This window comes from Bos taurus, chromosome 19 (genome assembly GCF_002263795.3).
Source record: "Bos taurus isolate L1 Dominette 01449 registration number 42190680 breed Hereford chromosome 19, ARS-UCD2.0, whole genome shotgun sequence".
Taxonomy (NCBI): Eukaryota; Metazoa; Chordata; class Mammalia; order Artiodactyla; family Bovidae; genus Bos; species Bos taurus.
In genome coordinates this window covers 57942833-57963411 of record NC_037346.1, presented here as the reverse complement: position 1 = coordinate 57963411, position 20579 = coordinate 57942833, and the positions used below count along the sequence as shown (strand labels likewise).

At 50.0% G+C, this 20579-nt stretch overlaps 1 protein-coding gene across 2 annotated transcripts in view; it reads right to left on the bottom strand.

Moving 5' to 3' along the window:
* SDK2 (sidekick cell adhesion molecule 2) overlaps positions 1-20579 on the bottom strand; it is a 348454-nt gene that overhangs the window by 51101 nt on the left and 276774 nt on the right. For both annotated transcript variants that reach the window (XM_024981091.2, XM_024981092.2), the window contains exons 16-22: positions 17087-17227; positions 14846-15027; positions 13628-13743; positions 3408-3603; positions 3097-3195; positions 2548-2739; positions 719-840 (exon numbers count right to left, since the gene is read on the bottom strand). In XM_024981091.2, the coding sequence (XP_024836859.1) occupies positions 719-840; positions 2548-2739; positions 3097-3195; positions 3408-3603; positions 13628-13743; positions 14846-15027; positions 17087-17227 (1048 nt within the window). The remainder of the gene's footprint in view (positions 1-718; positions 841-2547; positions 2740-3096; positions 3196-3407; positions 3604-13627; positions 13744-14845; positions 15028-17086; positions 17228-20579) is intronic.

The following is a 20579-nucleotide window of genomic DNA, read 5'->3' as shown; positions in this document are numbered from 1 at the left end:
GGTGATTCTCCTGAACAGCTGGCATGTTTCTAAAACCCCAGCTAGGGGATTCCCTGGTGGTCCAGTGGATAAGAATCTGCCTGCCGACGCAGGGGACTCGGGTTTGATCCCTGGTCTGGGAAGATTCCACGTGCTGCTGAGCAACTAAAGCCCATGTGCTTCAACTACTGAGCCTGAACCCTGGAGCCCATGAACTGCAGCTGCTGAGCCCGCGTGCTGTAAGGACTGAGGCCCTTGCTCTAGAGCCGGGGCTCCACAAGAGAAGCTAGCGCAGTGCAAAGCCTGTGCGGCACGACTGGAGAAAGCCCACGCGAAGCCACAGAGACTCATCGCAGCCAAAACCCCAGCTAGATCAGAGTTCCTGGGGGTGGGACCCGGGCACTGCAGTTTCTGAACACTCCCCTGGTGAGGCCAAGCTGAGAACCATGAGTGTAAAGGAAGCAGCTGGTCATTTCTCTGGGCCAGCAGGTCGCCACACTGATCAGAGGGTGTGTGCGTGTGTGTGTGTGTGCGTGTGTGTGTGTGTGCGTGTGTGTGTGTAGGCATGTGTGTACAGGTGAGGCAGAGGGGAACTGTGGACACTTTTGGTGCACCTGGCCTTCTGTACCTTGCATATAGACTTCACACGGATGTAAACACATACACAGTCTGCTCTCAAGAGCAGGGGCGTGGCAAAAGCGAAGGGCGGGCTGCCCGCTCTCCCCTCCGCAGGCTCTACCTGGGCCTCCACCAGCCAGCGGGAGATGGAGGTCTTCCCGTCATAGCCTGGCTTGAACTGCAAGGTCACGGAGCGCGGACCGATGTTGGAAATGCCCAGGTTGGTGGGGGCTCCGGGGAGTTCTGGAAAAAGGAAATAGGGCAGGAAGGGAGATTAAGAAGAAGGTCCTTCCACATCGAACAGGGCTCTCTGGGCACAGAGGGGGCCGTGTCACATATTTCCTGGAAACCTCCTCCTCCTCCAAGCAGACCGAGGCCTCACCCCCCCCAACCCCAACCCCAACACAAGCTTCCGTCCTGCATCTATGGCTCGCTGTGTTCAGACCAGGGACGGGGCAGGCTCAGGGCTGAAAGAACCTCAGGGCCATGCAACAGGGGCTGGGCTTCCTAGAAAGAATCCTCCTTTCCATCCACTCATAACCCGCGACAGCGCTCCCCAAATGATACTGCCTGAGGGAGATTTGGAGGAGGGCTGAGGGGAAGGAGGAGACCTTGTATCCTGACCAGGAGCCTTGAGGTTCAGGATGAACAGAAAGAGCTCAGATGCCAGGGTCAGACTGCTTCCGATGCTGTGTGTCTTTGGGCAAGTTCCTTAACCTCTCTGTGCCACAGTATCTTTCTTGGTAAAGTGCAGATGATAATATTGTCTACCTCAGGGTTCCTGTGTGTGTGTGTTAGTTGCTTCATTGTGTCCAACTCTTTGCGACCCCATGGACTGTAGCCTACCAGGCTCCTCTGTCCATGGGACTCTCCAGGCAAGAATACTGGAGTGGGTTGCCATGCCCTCCTCCAGGGGATCATCCTGACCGGGGATCGAACCTGCATCTCCTGCACTGACAGGCAGATTCTTTACCATCTGAGCCACCAGGGTTACTGGGGGGATTCAGTGCACTGATGCGTGGAGCCCTGGGCTGGGTGAGCACTTCATCAACCGTCAGTGCTGGCTTAAATTATCAAGTAACTTAATAACTACCTAGTGGCTAGGATGGTAAGGAATCTGCCTGCAATGTGGGAGACACAGGTTCGATCCCTTGGTCAGGAAAGATCTCCTGTAGAAGGAAATGGCAACCCACTCCAGTATTCTTGCCTGGAGAATCCCATGGACAAAAGAGGAGCCAGGCGGGCTACAGTCCGTGGGGTCACAAAGAGTCAGACACGACTGGGCCACAAACAATCTCCTTCTTGTCACTGTTATTATCACGTGGGGTTGGCTGAAGCCCAGTTATCTCAACCATCCTGGTGGGTGGGAGGCTCCAGGCATCCTGGCCACATCGCACAAACAGACTCACAGACCCAGATGGGAATGTGTGGGTATCCAGAGCATCTCCCCATTGATACAGATGGGGAAACTGAGGCACAGGGGGCACATGACTTGCTCGAGGTCGCAGAGTCTGGCAGAAGCGGGGCTGAGAAGGGGCCTCAGCCTGCTCTTTAAACTGGGGGTGGGATTACTCTCACCCTGCTCTACCCGGCTCCCAGCACACATTCCCACTGGCTGGAATCCCGTTTGGACCCTTCGGGTGACAGTGAGAGTTCTTTCCCTGAGTCACAGACCCCAGTGTGTGATGCAGAGCCTGGTGTGGGCAGTCGGGGGCGGGAGGCGGCCAGGGGCGGAGGAGAGAAGGGTCGGGGCCTGCGGGGTCTGGGCTCCCCTGAGATCCAAGCGAGGAAGCAGCAGAGTCCACCCAGCCTTGCCATCACTAGGGCGAGGCCAGCCCTGGGGGGACCCAGGGACCACAGACCCCAGGGAGGGGCTGGCTGTATGGGACGCAAGTGGCCGCCATCAGGAGGAGAGCGGGCAGAAGCCGGGCGCGGGCGGCGGGCACCCACCTGGAGGCACCCCCGAGGAGATGGTGGAGGCCGACACCTGGCCCTGGCCCTTGGCGGTCATGGCGGCCACCTCGATGGTGTAGGTGGTGAGCGCGGTGAGCCCGGTCACGCGGTACTCCAGGGTCACGTTGGGCAAGTAGTGGGTCACACGCGTGTTGGTGCGGTTGTACTCCTCCCAGGAGATCCGGTAGCCTGGGGAGAGCCCGCAGTGCTGTGTAAGCTCAGCTGCGGTGGCTTCAGCCTTCTGCTCTGCTGCTCATGTCCCCACGAGTCTGGCGGTTGGACACGCGCTGGAAGCAAGGTGCCTCCGAGGAAGTGGGAGCATCGTGGGTCGGGGGGGCGCCCTCGCTGTGTGGGGACTGCAGCCACGGTGAGGAGCTGGGGTGTGCCACAGAGCAGAGGGGCTGAGAACCTCCTCTGAGTCTTATCCAAGAAAGACTGGTCTGCTGAGAGGCCCTGGAGGGACGCTGGGTAGGCGGCAGGGGGATGGACAGGATGACCCTTTCCGGCCTGGCTCACCCCCCAGGTTGGCAAGGCCAAGGGACCTACCTGTGAGGATGCCGTTCCTCTCCCCTGGCTCCTGCCAGCTGACTTTCAGCGAGGTGTCCAGGACGTCACTGAAGCTCAGGTGTCCCACAGGCCCAGGCACTGCACCCCGAGAAGGCCCCCCACCCCACCCGAGGCCAGTTAGAGCCAGAGAGAGACCACCGTCTGCAAGATGACCCGCGGGGCTCCAGGGGCACCCCAGGCTGGAAGACAAGAGCAGGGCTGCCCTGTGCCTGGAGCACGCAGCCTGGCCCATGGAGGGGGGGCACGTAGGGAGTGGGGGGCAGAGGGAGCCGGGACCGGGGGCTGCCTACCATCCTCATGGGTGCGCACCAGCTGCGGGGTGCTGCGGGGCCCGTCCCCGGGGGTGGTGAAACACAGCACGGAGGTGAAGTACTCTGTGAACTTCTTCAGGCCAGACACAAAGCCCACATGGATGCTGTCTTGAAAGTTGGGCCGGGCGGTCACCATGGTAACCTCCTCTTCCTGCTCCGGCTCCCAGGCGATGAGCTGCAGAGAGGCCAGGCACTCAAGCAGGGTGGCAAGAACGAGACCAGCAGAGGCCCAGCGCTTTCCCAGAGGCTGGGCCACAGACAGTGTCCAGGAGCCCAGCTCCCTAGGGTCCCTCCTCCCAGGGAAGGGCAGCTGTGTTGGTACCCACAGGCCCCTGGAGCATCTGTCCTCTGGGAGCTCACTCTGGGGTGCTTTTCCATTCCTTGAGTGACTTACTCTAAGCAAGGCAGCCAGTAGGGTGCTTTCAACGGGTCATCTCTCACTCAGTCCCCACAGCAACCCCGTAGGGAGGGACTTGACCAAGACTGGCTACATAATTTGCAGATCCAGAGCAAAATGCAAATGGAGACCCCCTTGTTTAAAAATTGTTAAGAATTTCCAGAGACAGCAGCAAAGCGTTGACCCAAATATGGAGTCCTTCCAAGTATGGAGACTTGAGTGACTACATAGGCACGAAGCCAGTCTGGTTTTTCACAGATGATGAAATAGGCTCAGAGAGGCTAAGTGACTTTACTATATCACACAGCGGCTAGAAGCTGAGGGTCTCTGTTTCCAATACCTGGACTCCTTTGTCTTTCTCTGTCTGGGCTAGGACAGTTTTCCCCCAGAACTTCAGTGTGTAGCTAACTCTAATCCTTTTACACTTGTTCTGAGTTGGGATTTTAATCTTAACCATCTGCTAGAGGTGGAGTGTCAACAGGAAAACCCTGTCTGGAAACTCATCATCACTTTTCATTTAATCTCCACTCTATACATCCCACCCATAGCTGCATAAACTCCCCGCCTCCCCTTCCATCTCTTCCTGCCTCCTGTTTTTTAAAACTGAAGTGTAGTTGATTCACAGTGTTGTGTTAATTTCTGCTGTACAGCCAAGTGATTCACTGATACATATATATGTGTGCATGCGTGCCAAGTCACTTCAGTCGTGTCCGACTCTTTGCGACCCTATGGACCATAGCCCGCCAGGCTCCTCTGCCCATGGAAATTGTCCAGGAGAATTCTGGGGTGGGTTGCCATTTCCTTCTCCAGGGGATCGTCCCAACCCAGGGATCCAACCCACGTCTCTTATGTCTCCTGCAGGGGCAGGCGCGTTCTTTACCACTAGCGCCACCCGGGAAGCCCCTTACATATACACACATTCTTTTAAAATATTCTTTTCATTATGGTTTATCACAGGACAGCGAGTATGGTTCCTGTGCTATACAGTAGGACCTGTTGGTGATCCATCCTACGTATACTAGCTTACACCTGCTAATCCCAGACTCCCCATCCATCCCTCTCTCCCCTGCCTCCCCCGAGGCATCCACAAGTCTGTGAGTCTGCTTTTGTTTTACAGGTAACTTCATCTGTGTCATGTTTTTGATTCCACATGTAAATCCTATGGCATTTGCCTTTTTCTTTCTGACGCACTCAGTGTGATCATCTCTGGATCCATCCACGTGGCCGCATCTTTCTGCCTCCTGGTCTCTTGTCCCCACTCATTTTTTTCTGGGCCCTTCTTCTGTCTCTAACAATGACAGCTGGTCTCAGAGATTTCCTCCTTTATTTGAAGTTGATTAAATAGCAGTTAATGGTGAAAAGCAACACGGGATGAGTTTTAATAAGCCCGGGTATTTATAGACATAAAACAATACCATGCCAATGTTTCCTGATTAACTCACGCCCATAACAATGCTTAATCTGCTCCTTTTCATGGCCGCCTGTTTATAAAGGATGTTTGGAAATTTAATTGGTATTGTGAAAAGATAGCCGATAGCAAGTTAATTAGACACTAATTAGACCCTAAAAATACTAATCAGAAATACTAAGTGGCATTTAATAAGTATGTTAAATACCCTCCTTATTTCGGTTATCTTGTTTCATAGCAATTAAATTGCTGAACTTCTTTGGAGTAGATGAAGAAACAAGTTTGATGTTTTAATTTAATTTAATTAATGTAAATTCAAATTAATTATGCCGTTAGAATTAATTGCGTGGTGTATTCTCCAGTAAGTGCAAAATCTAGGTAAATATAATCTTACTGAGTTTAGACCAATTATGATCACTACCATTAAAAAAAAAAAAGATAAGGGACAAAGAACGTCCTGACAAGTGCCTGGAAACAGTATCACAGGGAACTGTCTTCAGAAATGACACGGAAGACGTGCACAGGATGCCCGAAGCCTGGCGCAGTGGAGTCACGCCAGGCATGCGCACATCCAGGCCAGAGACCAAGATGGCGGAAGCGGCTTCAGAACGTTCATTCTGGCGTGTGGACTACCTGTCCTTCCACAGCTGCACCTGCAGAGGAGGGGCTGAGGGTTCTCCCTCAGGACCAGGGAGACAAGAGAAGTGTCTTTGGTGCCTTCTAGTGCCCTCAAAGGCGCTGGGCTCTGGCAGCCATGGGGTGGAGTCTGTGCTCCATGTACACGCACTGGGCCTGGCACTGGGTCAGTCCATCACCTACGAGTCCCGTTTCACCATCGCAATGAGGATGAGATGGGAATCACTGCTCTGCGCTGTTACAAAACCAAACCAAGGGACCTCCCTGGTGGTCCAGGGGTTAAGACTGTCTTCCAATGCAGGGGACATGGGTTTGATCCCTGGTCAGGAAACTAAGCTCCCACCTGCCATGGGGAAACTAAAGCTCAATTCTGTCATTTACTGGGAAAGTCAGTCAACCTCTCTGAGCCTCAGGATTATAGGAGACACGATGGTCTACCCAGATAATCACGATGCTGTGATCACTGACCTAGAGCCAGACATTCTGGAATGTGAAGTCAAGTGGGCCTTAGGAGGCATCACTAGGAACAAAGCTAGTGGAGGTGATGGAATTCCAGTGGAGCTATTTCAAATCCTGAAAGATGATGCTGTGAAAGTGCTGCACTCAATATGCCAGCAAATCTGGAAAACTCAGCTGTGGCCACAGGACTGGAAAAGGTCAGTTTTCATTCCAATCCCAAAGAAAGGCAATGCCAAAGAATGCTCAAACTACCGCACAATTGCACTCATCTCACACGCTAGTAAAGTAATGCTCAAAATTCTCCAAGCCAGGCTTCAGCAATACATGAACCGTGAACTTCCTGATGTTCAAGCTGGTTTTAGAAAAGGCTGAGGAACCAGAGATCAAATTGCCAACATCCTCTGGATCATGGAAAAAGCAAGAGAGTTCCAGAAAAACATCTATTTCTGCTTTATTGACTATGCCAAAGCCTTTGACTGTGTGGATCACAATAAACTGTGGAAAATTCTGAAAGAGATGGGAATACCAGACCACCTGACCTGCCTCTTGAGAAATCTGTATGCAGGTCAGGAAGCAACAGTTAGAACTGGACATGGAGCAACAGACTGGTTCCAAATAGGAAAAGGAGTACGTCAAGGCTGTATATTGTCACCCTGCTTATTTAACTTATATGCAGAGTACATCATGAGAAACGCTGGACTGGAAGAAACACAAGCTGGAATCAAGATTGCTGGGAGAATTATCAATAACCTCAGATATGCAGATGACACCACCTTAATGGCAGAAAGTGAAGAGGAACTCAAAAGCCTCTTGATGAAAGTGAAAGAGGACAGTGAAAAAGTTGGCTTAAAGTTCAACATTCAGAAAACGAAGATCATGGCATCCGGTCCTATCACTTCATGGGAAATAGATGGGAAACAGTGGAAACAGTGTCAGACTTTATTTTTCTGGGCTCCAAAATCACTGCAGATGGTGACTGCAGCCATGAAATTAAAAGAGGCTTACTCCTTGGAAGGAAAGTTATGACCAACCTAGATAGCATATTCAAAAGCAGAGACATTACTTTGCCAACAAAGGTTTCTCTAGTCAAGGCTATGGTTTTTCCTGTGGTCATGTATGGATGTGAGAGTTGGACTGTGAAGAAGGCTGAGCGCCGAAGAACTGATGCTTTTGAACTGTGGTGTCAGAGAAGACTCTTGAGAGTCCCTTGGACTGCAAGGAGATCCAACCAGTCTATTCTGAAGGAGATCAGCCCTGATTTCTTTGGAAGGAATGATGCTAAAGCTGAAACTCCAGTACTTTGGCCACCTCATGTGAAGAGTTGACTCATTGGAAAAGACTCTGATGCTGGGAGGGATTGGGGGAAGGAGGAGAAGGGGACGACAGAGGATGAGATGGCTGGATGGCATCACTGACTCTATGGACGTGAGTCTGAGTGAACTCTGGGAGTTGGTGATGGACAGGGAGGCCTGGCGTGCTGCGATTCATGGGGTCGCAAAGAGTCGGACACGACTGAGTGACTGAACTAAACTGAACTGATGGTCTACTCTGATGGTTGTAGAGAAAAGGGCTTAATTGATGTGTCTTGTTTCTGACGGAGGCAGTACATTACAGGCTCGCGAGTCCAGGATAGTACGTTTGGCCTGCTATATACTCAAGTTAAGAAAAGAAGGGGAAAATCTCTTTTTCTCCCTCCCCTCCTCTTTCTATTTTTCTATCTCTTTGCATGTGCACAGATTTGTATAAAACATCCTGGAAGGATATGTAAGAAATTAACAACAGTGATTCCCTGGAGTGGGGAGAATTTCAAGGTTGGGTGGGAAAGAACAGGCAGATGAGGGGCTGGGGTGGAAGGGCGTGGGATGGAAGGAAGATTTCTGCTCTAAGTTTGCCTTTTTTATGTTTGTTGGGTTTTGAATTGGGTAAATATATTTCTGGTTGAAAATTAAATTAAAAAATGAAAAAAAAAAATAATGGGGGCAATTTGGCCACAGCAGCAAAATTATATATATCTATCTTTTGACTTAGCAATCTTATTTCTAAGAATCTATTCCAAAGTTACACATGAAAATATAAAAAGATGTATGCATAAAACTGTTCACCGTGGAAATGTTTGTTACAGGAAAGACAGGAAACAACCAAAATGTCTTCACTAGGGAGCTGGTTGACCAAACAATGTGAGATCCACATAATGCACTACAATGCAGATTTTTAAAAAAGGAACATGAAGTATCTCTATATACGCCTACAAAGTGATCTCCAGGATACAGTGAAAATAGCAGCAAGATGGAGAAAGCACGTATCGTACACCGTCATTCATCTGAGGCGAGGAGACACATTGATGTATGCACGTATTTGTTTATGTTAGAGAAATGGAAGGGAAAATCAAACCAAACCAACACACAAAAAGAAACGAATTCTACTGGGAAGGCAGAGGACCAGAATTCAGGCTGATTTTCTTGGAGTTAACTTTTCTTTGTAGATTTAACCTTGGAACCATGTAAATATGCTACATAATTACAGAATGAAATTAAATTAAAAAATCAATCCCTAAAAATCAAAACCAAAAGGAAACAAATGAACTTCACAGTGTATTGAGTTGGAGCAAAAATCAGAAAGAAACCCTTTCAAAGACTTTGCAGCACAGAAAGGGGTGGGGGAGTATATCTTGCTGGGATACACCCTAAAAACAGAAAGACCTACAGATCATCTGAAGCTATTTTCAGTAACCACAGTGTTGATATTACTATTCTGAAACTGTTGTGGGTGTCTGTGGGATCAAGTAGGTCAGTGATTCTTTGGTGTGAAAAGAATTCGATTTTTAGTATGGAGAAAAGAGAGAGAAAAGACCCACGAGATTATTTTAAAAGAAATCTGAAAGTCCTGAAATTGAATTGGAAGTATCGGTATACGTTTTATCTTTTAAAATAGTATTTTTCAGTTGCCCATTCACAGAGCTTCGAAACAACAGTCAGTGCTAGAACCAGGAGCACCCCATTGCCCACATTCTGGTATCTAACTATCATTTACAAGAAACAAGGGCTCCCTGAAGACGTGGCTGATCCCAGGCATGCTGCAGGAGGAGAAGATAGTGTGTGCCATCCTGTCATACCAGGGAGCAAGGACGCTACCCAAGAGCCCTGGGGCTGAGACTTCCCTGGTGGTCTAGTGGTTAAGAATCTGCCTGCCAACGCAGGGGACGCAGGTTGGATCCCTGGTTCGGGAAGATTCTACATGCCTTGGATCAACTGAGCCTGTCGCCACGATTACTGAACCCGCGTGCTGTTAACTCCTGAAGCCTCTGCACCTAGAGCTTGAGCCCCACACAAGAGAAGCCCCCACAACGAGAAGCCTGCACGCAGCAACGAAGACCCAGCGCAGGCGAAAGAGGAAAAGAAGACTGCTGAGCCCACATCAGAAGGACTCACCAACTTGAAGAGGCAGGTGATGGGTCAGTCTGGCATCAATAAAAGTAATAACCGCAGTGGCTTGAAACATAACAGATGTATTAAAATTCCCTAAGGACATAATAACACTAACAACAGCAACAGCACAGATACCTCCTGCCCCCATCTAAACTCATCTATCACCTTAGAAGATGCCGCGGAACCAGTTCATTCCTCTGAAAATTGTTAACTTACGGAAAAGACTTGAGCACTTACCATGCTTTCCCTAGATGAACTAAAACTTCAGGTAACCAAAAAGCTGTTAAGGGAAAAATTCTTTTTTTTTGGGTGGGGGGGAAAGTATTTCAGCTCATAAATCGAGACAAAAATCACAACATTCACTTCTCCTCCTTTTGCAACCTGTACTGAGATAACAGACCACACAAGGATCATCGTGGCCACTACATCCTAGTAAGAGAGACAGATGGATGCTTTGCCGGCTAATGAGAATGCACAGCACCATCTAGGAAGTAATATTTTGAAAAAAGATATTCAAGCCTGAACCGGATCAAACCTCTCATTCTAAATTCCAAATTACTGCAAATATATAGTGTTCAGAGGAATAAATTAAATGACCCCACAGGGATGCAATCAGCCGATCCAGCCAGGCTGTGGAAAATTCTATAGGATAAATGACTAAGTTTCTCTACAAAATAAACTAAAAAGGAGAAAGAGGGGGACAGAGAACCCGTGGGCCAACTGAAACCTAGAAAAGTCCAACCAACTGCAGCTATGTGGCTTTCCTTTGGATCCTGAGGCAAATAAACCAGCCAGTAAAGGAAAGGATTTGGAGACCAGGAGGTTTGAACGCTGACTGGGTATCTGATACTATTAAGGGGACCATTGATATTTGAAGGCACCGTAATGAGAATGTGGTTACTGTGGTGAGGTTTTAAGTAGAGACTTTATAATGTTTCTCCGCGGGAATATGAATGGATGAAAGGATACAATACCTGGGATTGTCTTAAAAATATTCTAGGACAGAGGCTGGAAAATAGAGGGAACAAGGCTTCCCTGGTGGTCCAGTGGTTAAGAATCCACCTTCCAATGCAGGGGGAGTGGGTTCCACCCCTGGTCGGGGAACTAAGATCTCATGTGCTGCAGGGCAGCCACTAAGACCTCACGCAGCCATTTACATAAATAAGAAAAAAACAGAGGGAACACGCTGGGCCGTGTGTTGGTAACTGTGAAGCCACGGTGCACTATGGCTTTATCCAGTCATTTTAGTCTTCTCTCTAATTCTGCAGATGTTTGAAATTCTTTCACAATTCAAAGGGGGAAAAAGGTCCCTTCTCACTGAAGGATGGAAGAGATGAACACTGCTTTTTTTCCTCCCTGTGACACTGAAGGTGGAAGGAGCAAGAAGCAAAATCCCCACCTGTATCCATCTGCACTTAGAAAAAAATCAGTTATGGTCATTATTTGACAGTTAATTCATATGACACTTTATTTTCAATGCAAGGCAAGGTGTAGGGTCTGGAGTTTGAATCTGAGCTGTGTGGTTACTTTGAACACATTACCTGTCCTCACGCCTCAGTTTCTTCCTCTACAACATGGGGTGATGGGAACGTCCCTGGTAGTCCAGTGACTGAGACTCTGAGTCCCAATACAGGGAGCTGGTCAAGGAACTAGCTCCCACGTGCTGCAACTAAGAATTCACACGCTGCAACTAAGACCCGGCACAAATCAATGTTTAAAATAAAATAAAACGAGGGATGTTTCTGGCAGTCCAGGGGTCAAGACTCTGTACTTCCAATGCGGGGGTGTGGGTTCGATCCCTGGTCAGGGAACTAAGATCCCACATGCTGCACGGCCAGAAAACCATAATAAAAATAAAGAAATACAATGGGGGTGATGATAACAAGTCTTCCTTCTTAGGGCTCTTGTGCACCTTGTCCAAGACAAGTACGGGAGAGAAGCCCATACTGCCTGGCGCTAGAATGCGCCCTGTCTAAGCACAAGCAAGTCTTCCTCACCTGTTTATATGCTCCAGCTATTTGGACAGTTCCTTCCCGCTGACTTTCACGGAGCAGGGAGTGGGTGCTGGGCACTGCCCAGACCTGGGAATCAGGTGGGCTTCTGTAGCCTCCTCTGGCTCCAGCACATAATAGGTCTTTGCACTAATTGTCCCGGCCACTGAGCTGGTCTCCTTGGCCCTCTGGGAGCCATTTGCCTTAGAAGTTTGCAGCCCAGGGCTCCCCAGGGTGGAAGGAAACTTAGAGTCAGCAACAAGAAGCTAATTGTTCCCAGCTCAGCTCCTCTGCACGATTCGAGCCTCCCCTTTCCCTCCCCTGCCGCCCCCCAGAGTCTCAATTAAGAGGTTTCTCCAGCCAGCCAGCACTGCCGGCGAGAGCTGCAGCCTTGGCCCAGGAAGGCCGGCTCGGCCTCGGTGATGCGCCTTCCCGGGAGGGGGATGCCACAGCTGGAGTGTGTCCCAACCTAGACCCTCCCTCCTTTTTGCTGTGCTGTGCCAAGTCGCCTCAGTCATGTCCGACTCTGCGACCCCATGGACTGTAACCCGCCAGGCTCCTCTGTCTGTGGGATTCTCCAGGTAAGAATCCTGGAGTGGGTTGCCATGCCCTCCTCCAGGGGATCTTCCCAACCCAGAGATGGAACCTGCGTCTCATGTCTCCTGCATTGGCAGGGGGGTTCTTTACCACTGAGCCACCTGGGAAGCCCCCCTCCTTGGTTTACCAGCAGAAAAATTCTCTCAGTGATTTAATCTCAGTCTCTTCCTGTCCAGCCACCTTGACCTTGAAGCAATAAAGGCTGAGACTGCAGGTCCTAGAAACACTCTTGGTTGTTGCACACGGGTGGTTTGAGAATGTTCTGAAAGTGTCTGCGGTCACTGCCAGGTCGCCAGATCCTTGGGCTCCAAGCCAGAGCCTGAAGTTCTCTCCCCCTCACAGCTGGCTTCCTGGTGACACGTGTCACCACCCCCCGCCCCCCGTGCTGCCTGCCTGCGTGAGAACACGGAGAAGGCGGCCGTCTGCACACCAAGGAGAAAAGCCTCAGAGAGAACGAACCCCGAGGACACCGGGCTCTCGGCCTTCCCGCTTCTGGAACTTTCAGGGGATACACTGCTGGTGTTTAAGCTGCCCCGACTGTGGTACCGCGGGAGGGCCGTCCGAGCAGCTAGTCCACTTCCACTCCTGTTTCTAGCGTTTCCCTAATGCTTGTTAGGTGTTTGCCATTCTGCTCAAAAAATACAAATATCCTCACTTAATCCCCACGTAACCCCAAGGAATAAAAATTAGCATCATTTTCATGCACAAATGAGGGAACAGAATGTATCTTGCTTTCCCAGCCGCTAGACATGCATAGAGTCGGGCTCAGTAAATATTTACCGAAGGAAGGGTGCTCAGACGGACTCACTCGTCCAGGGAGCCGGTGAGAGGCAGAGCCAGGACTCAAATCCGGGCTCTGAGTCCTAGTCCAGCCCTTAAACACACTGGGCGGGGTCAGGTACAGTCCAAGGACTTGAACGCTCCCTTTAGCTCACGGCTCAGGGGTAAGAAGTGCGTTTTAGATATTTCTGACGGGGCCACGGCTCTGCGGAGGGCCCGAGCCTGAAACAAACCTGGTTTTGTTTCTAACCCAGTCTCACTGAGACTGCGCTGTTGCACCTGGTCACAGACAGGTCAAGGTCCGTACTCCCTGGGGCCTGGACGTGGACTTGGGGACAGCCCGAGGCCCTCTGCCTTGATCACGTACATGTCCCCTGCTTGGCCTGAACCAGTGATTTCAGAAACAGCTGGGACGCCCTCCTGCACCCTCCCTCGCCTGCTCCGCTCGTCTCCGGCCCGCGTCCTCCTTGCAGGCTTCCACTGGGGCCGGGAGAGACCTCACGTACCTTGTAGCCCTGGTTGATGCCGTTGATGAACTGGGGGCTGGGGGCGTTCCAGGTGAAGCGGATGGTCGTGGAGTTGGTGGCTTCGGCGTGCACGTTGCCCGGAGGGACTGTGGGGACTGGGGGAGAGCAGAGAGGTGGGGGTGTGGGTGGAGGGGCCACCGTCTGTCTGGCCCAGGGAAGCAGAGGAAACACCCAAGATCTGCAGACACAGCTTTACACCCCGCCCCCCACCCCCCAGCCACGGAGACTCGAGATGCTCTCTCGCTGTAGATTGCCTGAGTGCTCAGTCGCTAAGTTGAGTCTGACTCTTTGTGACCCCATGGACTGTAGCCCGCCAGGCTCCTCTGTCCACGGGATTCTCCAGGCAAGAATACTGGAGAGCCATTCCCTTCTCCAGGGGATCTTCCCAACCCAGGGATCGAACTGGCGTCTCCTGCTTGGCAGGCGGATTCTTTACCACTGAGCCACCTGGGAAGCTTCTGTAGATTAGTTTGGGTTTAATAAAACCGGTCTGGCCCATTTCACAGGATGCCCATAAATACAAGTGATGAATCTGAAAATGCTCAGGGTGGTTTTTAGGTACGACACTAAATGTGAGCTGTTTCATGATCCAGTTAATGGGAAACTTCGCAGAAGGTCCCTGTGCCCCCGAAGCCTCTGCCTTCATCACACCCGCCCCAACCTCTTCATCTTCTCCTCCATCCTCCTGCCCTACAGGGTAACTGGGCACAGCGTGCAATAGCCTGCTGCTGCTGCTGCTGCTGCTGAGTCGCTTCAGTCGTGTCCGACTCTGTGTGACCCCATAGACGGCAGCCCGCCAGGCTCCCCCGTCCCTGGGATTTTCCAGGCAAGAGTACGCCTTCTCCGGTGCAATAGCCCAGGGCTGGATAAAACAGGCGACATGGTTGAGGCAGTCAGCACTGGTGCTGCTGCTGCTCCGTCGCTCAGTCATGTCCAACTCTTTCCGACCCCATGAACTGTAGCCCTCCAGGCTCCTCTGTCCATGGGATTCCCCAGACAGAGATACTCCAGTGGGTTGCCATTTCCTTCTCCAAGGGATCTCCCTGACCCAGGGATCAAACCCAGATCTCCTGCATGGCAGGTAGATTCTTTACCGTCTGAGCTACCTGGGAAGCCCACGTTAGGACTGGGCGAGTACAGGATCCCACAGGCACAGACCTTGGAGAAGGAGAAGCAGCGGCCACTGTCCCCACTCACCTCCCTGTAGCGTCCACTCGGTGACTTTGCTGCTGTAGATGCCCAGCCCGGCGCTGTTGTAGGCAGCCACCTCGATCTCGTAGTTGGTCCAGATGATGAGGTCCTCGAGCAGTAGGTTGTTGACATCGGCATCCGTAATGTTCTTATATTGGTACCCGACAGGAAGCCCGGCCAGGCAGTACCTGGGGGGAGAACGCCAGGATGCCAAGGATGAGAGTCAGCCCGCATGGCCCCGTGTCCAGGAAGCTGTCTGTGATGGCAGAAATGGTCCATATCCGTGCTGTCCAATCAGGTAGCTGCTGGGCATCTGAGATGTGCTTAAGTGCAACTGAGGAATTACATTTGTCATTTAATTTCTTTTTATTAATTTAAATAGTTGCAAGTGACCAGAGGCTATCCTACTGGATAACACAGGTCTAGGGGATGTGTCTGGACTATTGTTTTTGATGGGGGAGGAGGACGTTGGTGGGATGGTTAACAGGATGCTGAGAGCTCCTGGGAAGATCTCACTGGTCTCAGCTTTGAGAGGTCATTGATGGGAGAGTGGTCTCCAAACTTTGGGCTGATTTTCCTTCTTGCTCTAGAAGAATGGCTCCCTCTTTTGACAGCCACTCACTTTGGTGGAGACAAAAAGGCCTGAGGCTACCTGCTCTACCAAGTCCCACCTTCCACTGGGAAAAAGAACACAGGGTAATAAAGAAACGGGATCTGAACAGGCACATTTTGGAGGATGGATAGCTTAGAGGAGAACCGCAATGCACACATACTTTCGATTCTAATAGGGAATTGCTGCTGCTGCTGCTGCTAAGTCGCTTCAGTCGTGTCCAACTCTGTGCGACCCCATAGACGGCAGCCCAACAGGCTCCCCCGTCTCTGGGATTCTCCAGGCAAGAATACTGGAGTGGGTTGCCATTTCCTTCTCCAACGCATGATAGTGAAAAGTGAAAGTGAAGTCACTCAATTGTGTCCGACTCCTAGCGACCCCATGGACTGCAGCCCACCAGGCCCCTCCGTCCATGGGATTTTCCAGGCAAGAGTACTGGAGTGGGGTGCCACTGCCTTCTCTGATTAGGGAATTAGAGCCCCCAAATTATTTTGATGCATCACGAAGCCGCACATCAGTGGTTCTCAAAGCCTTAGTGTGCATTAAGTACGCCTGAAAAGCTCGTCAAAACACAGCTTTCTGGGCTAACCCCAAAGTTCCCCATTCGGTAGTCCAGGGGTGGGACCTGAGAATTTTCATTCCTGTCTAGTTCTCAAGTGATACTGACACCGCTGGTTCAGGGACCACGCTCTGAGACCCGCTGCCTGTTAGAATCACCAGCAGACCCACCACACAATTAACTGACTATGGAGTAGCCGAACTAATGATAACTGATAACGGAATAGCCAAACCAATGCTAACTTCTTCCAAGATTAGGGGATTTCAATGCTGTGAGTGTTCAGGAAAGAGATATGGGAAGTTGCCTAGCATTTTGCAACCAGCCTGAGTTCAGAATATTGATGAGAGTTCTCAGTAGTTTCAAATAACAGGCTAAAATTTTCTTTTCTGAACACCAAATTTTAGTTACAACTTAATAATATGCTTTTAGGTTACCAATAAGGAGCCTGGTGGCTACAGCCCATGGAGTTGCAAAGAGTCAGACATGACTGAATGACTAATACCTTCATTTTTTCAAAGTGTCCACAGTCAAACTGAAAAATAAAAGGCTATAAAACTGGGCTTCATTTTTCCATAAAGACCAAAGAAAGGAATGCTCCTTTTTTTTTTTTTGGCTGTGCCATGAAGCATGTTGGGTCTTAATTCCCTGACCGGGAATCAAATCCATGGTCCCTGCTGTAGAAGCACAGAGTCTTAACCACTGGATCGCCAAGGAAGTCCCCAGATTTCCACTTTTTAACCATTCTTGGCCAAGTAGTTTACCCACTGGGGAAACCTGGACGTGGAGAGTTACCTGTCTCCCTGTAGCCCTGATGTCTGACAGACTTGCCCATCCATACAGCCTTAAGGAGACTTCACTGTATCTCCTCTCTCACCATTCCTATTGCATTCCAAGGCTCTCACCGCTGGAAGTTCTTCTGGACATCTAGCCTCAATCCTTCCTAGTGTAAGGTAGGCATTTCTTGTCTGGTCCTCGTTAGATAGAGAAGGACCTGCCAGGAATCTGGGAACAACCCACTCCCGCCCCTCCCCATCTCTGTCCCCTTCTCTTCCCTGCTGTCCCTGGGGTGGACGCCTACCTGATGACGTAGCCCTTGAGGATGCCATTCTGGTGGTTCTCAGGAGGCGGCTGCCACTGGATCATGATGGACTGGTTGGTCCGGCCACTGGCGATGACGTTCTGTGGAGGGGCTGTGGGGGGCTCTTCAGGAAGGGAGACCCTGGAAAATACCAAGGACGGACAGGTCTTTTCACGCCTTGTCTTGATGGCAAACACGGAAGTTTAAAGGGATATGAAGAGGTCCCACCCCTACTCTGTCCCTGCAGACTCTACGCAATTGCTGTGTGCCTTTGGGCAAGTCACTTAACCTCTCTGAGCTTGTTTCTTTATCTGAAAAAGCAGTACAATAAAGTGCCATTTGTCTGCTTTATAAAAGTGGTTGAAGCGTGAATGATGCAATGTCTTTTCAAAACACTCCCTGTTGGCAAATTGTTCAGTCGCTAAGTCACGGCAGACCCTTGGCGATCCCATGGACTATAGCCTGCCAGGCTCCACGGGGTTCTCCAGGCAAGAATCCTGGAGTGGGTTGCCATTTCCTCCTCCAGGGGATCTTCCCGACCCAGGATTGAACCTGTGTCTCCTACATTGGCAGGTGGGTTCTTTATCACTGAGCCACAAGGGAAGTCCCTGGAGAGCATCAGATGAGTGTACTTTCTGTGTGGTCGAGGGACCCAGGCCTCAGTTTCCCATTTGTCAAAGAAGCTGCCATCGGGTCTGGTGGAGGTCGTGAGTGTTCGAAAATTTTAGAAGCAGAAGTGTTTAAAACACTCACCTCCCCGTTCCCAGCTGGTGGTGAACTCGAAACAGGCTGGGCCTTGACCGGGGCGGGGCAGGCCCGGTGGGGTGAGAGTTTGAGCCCTCCTCCGACCCCATACCCTGAAGCCCGGGGCTACTACATTTCTTTCTCTGGCGTGGCCAGGCGACGCAGCATTCCACCTCCGTGGATTTTTCACATAACTGACAGGCATCCACGAACAATAAGAGTTAATTATTTCTGATGATGCCTTTCCCTCTCTGTTTATGCTTTTGTTCCCTGGTGGACAGCTTTTCTAAAATGTACCGCACCCTCCCATGTCTTCATGCAGCCCGGAGTGAGGGTAATTCAAGCTTTTCCCGTGTGACTCAGGGCTGTTAGGATGCAGACTCAGTAGGAAGATGAATCAGTGTTACAAAGGGAAGCCTGAATGACTGGAGAAGTTATAGGATGGTTTCCCTACACTTCGGGGCTTCTTGTTATTGGGAGTTCGTAGCTCTGGAAGGTTGGGTCGGGATTGATTTTGTTCTCTGCACCACCTCTCATGGTCCAAACACGGCCTGGCCCAGAGTAGATGCTCAATAAACGGTGAATGAGGGCCCTCCCTGGTGGTTCAGTGGTTACGAATCTACCTTCCAATGCAGGGGATGCAGGTTCGATCCCTGGTCAGGGAACTAAGATCCCACATGCCTCAGGGCAACCAGGCCCACGAGCCACAACCACTGAGCCCGTGTGCTCTGGAGCCCACACGCGACAACTAGAGAGAAGCCTGAGGACTGCAAGGAGAGATCCCAGGGCCACAGCCAAGGCCTGCTATACCAAGAAAATGAAAAGAATAATTGCAAACAAAACAAAAACAAAAACGGTGGATGACGAAATTCTCCATGCCAGGCCGTTATCTGCCACTTCTTGCTCCTGCTAGAGTGTCACGCCTCAACGGCGTCTGGCTCGTAAAAGCCAGAAGGACTCAAGCGCACGGGAACTGTAGGGAAGCCACAATGATTGATTTAACCTGGGTGTGGGGAGAGGTCTGGGTTCACATCTAAGAGCAAAGTGCATTCGCGGCTCCCTTAGCAAATATTATGGCTGCTTATTTCTGGGCTCTCCGTTCTGCTCCACTCATCTGCGTGTCTATTTTTTTTTCTTTTTTTTGTGGCTGTGCCGCCGGCTTGTAGGATTTGAGTTCCCTGAACAGGGATTGAAGCCAGGCCATGGCAGTGAAAGTGTGAGTCCTAACCTCTCAGGGAACGCCCTGTGCGTCTCGTTTTGGAAGACTGGCATACTGCTTTGGTGACTATAGCTTTGTAGTATAGTTTGGAATCAAGAAGTACGATGCCTCTGACTCTCTGCTTTGTTCTCAGGATTGTTTTGGGTATTTGGGGTTTTTTTCATGGCTCTATACAAATTTCAGGATTGTTTTTTCTGTTTCTGTGAAAAATGCCATTGGAATTGTGATAGGGACGGGATTGACTCAATAGATGGCTTAGGGTGATATGGACATTTTAACAATATGAACCCTTCTTAATGGGGAAAGGACAGTCTCTTCAATAAATGATGTTGGGAAAATTGGAAAACCACATGCAGAAGAAGGTAACTGGACCCCTATCTTACACCACTCACAAAAAAAAATTTTTTAACTTGAAATGGATTAAAGACAAACTTAAGACCTGAAACTATAAAACTCCTAGACTAAAACATAGGGGAAAAGCTCCTTGGCATCAATCGTAGCAGCAATTTCCTGGATATGGTACCAAAAACACAAGTAACAAAAGAAAAACAAATAAGCAGGATTATATCAAACTAAAAAGCATCTGCATAGCAAAAGAAACAAGATGAAAAGGCAACCTACAGAATGGGAGAACATATTTGCAAACCATATATCTGATAAGGCGTTAATATCCAAAATATATAAAGAACTCATACAACTCAGTAGCCAAAAACTAGACATCTGATAAAAAAAAATGCACAAGTGGGCTGCACATTTTTTCCAAGGAAGACAAATGAATGACCAACAGGTCCATGAAAACATGCTCAACACCACAAATCAACAGGGAAATGCAAATGAAAACTACAGTGAGGAATCACCTTATACCCGACGGAGTGGCTATTATCCAAAAGACAAGAGATAACAAATGTTGGCAAGGATGTGGCTAAAAGGAACCCTTTAAGCACTGCTGGTGGGAAGATAAATTGGTCTAGAGACTATGAAAACAGCACAGAGGTTCCTTCCGCCCCAAATTAGAAGCAGTCCTACCATACAATCCAGCCATCCATAGGATCTCAAAAACGCATCTGCACCGACATAGTCACTGCAGCACAGTTCACAGCAACCAAGAGGTGAAACCAACTTAAATGCCCATCAAGGAATGAATGGTTAAGGAAGATGTAACAGAGCTACACAATGAAGTATTTTCCAGCCATGAGAAAGAAGCTCTGCCATCTGCAACAATACGGATGGGCCGGGGGGCAACGTGCTCAACGAAGGCAGTCAGCAGAGAAAGACAAACACTGCGTGACCTCACTGCTACGTGCAATCTGGATGAGCCGAGCTCGGAGAAACAGAGGAGAGTGGTGATTAATAGGGGCTGGGGGTGGAGGGAATGGGGAGCTGCTGTTCAGAAGGTATAAACGTGCAGTGGTAAGAGTAACCAGTTCTGGGGAGAGAATGCACGCCTGGTGATTATAGCTAATGACACTGTATTACACCCTTGGAGGTTGCTAAGAGAGGGGATTTTAAATGTTCTCACGACAAAAAAGA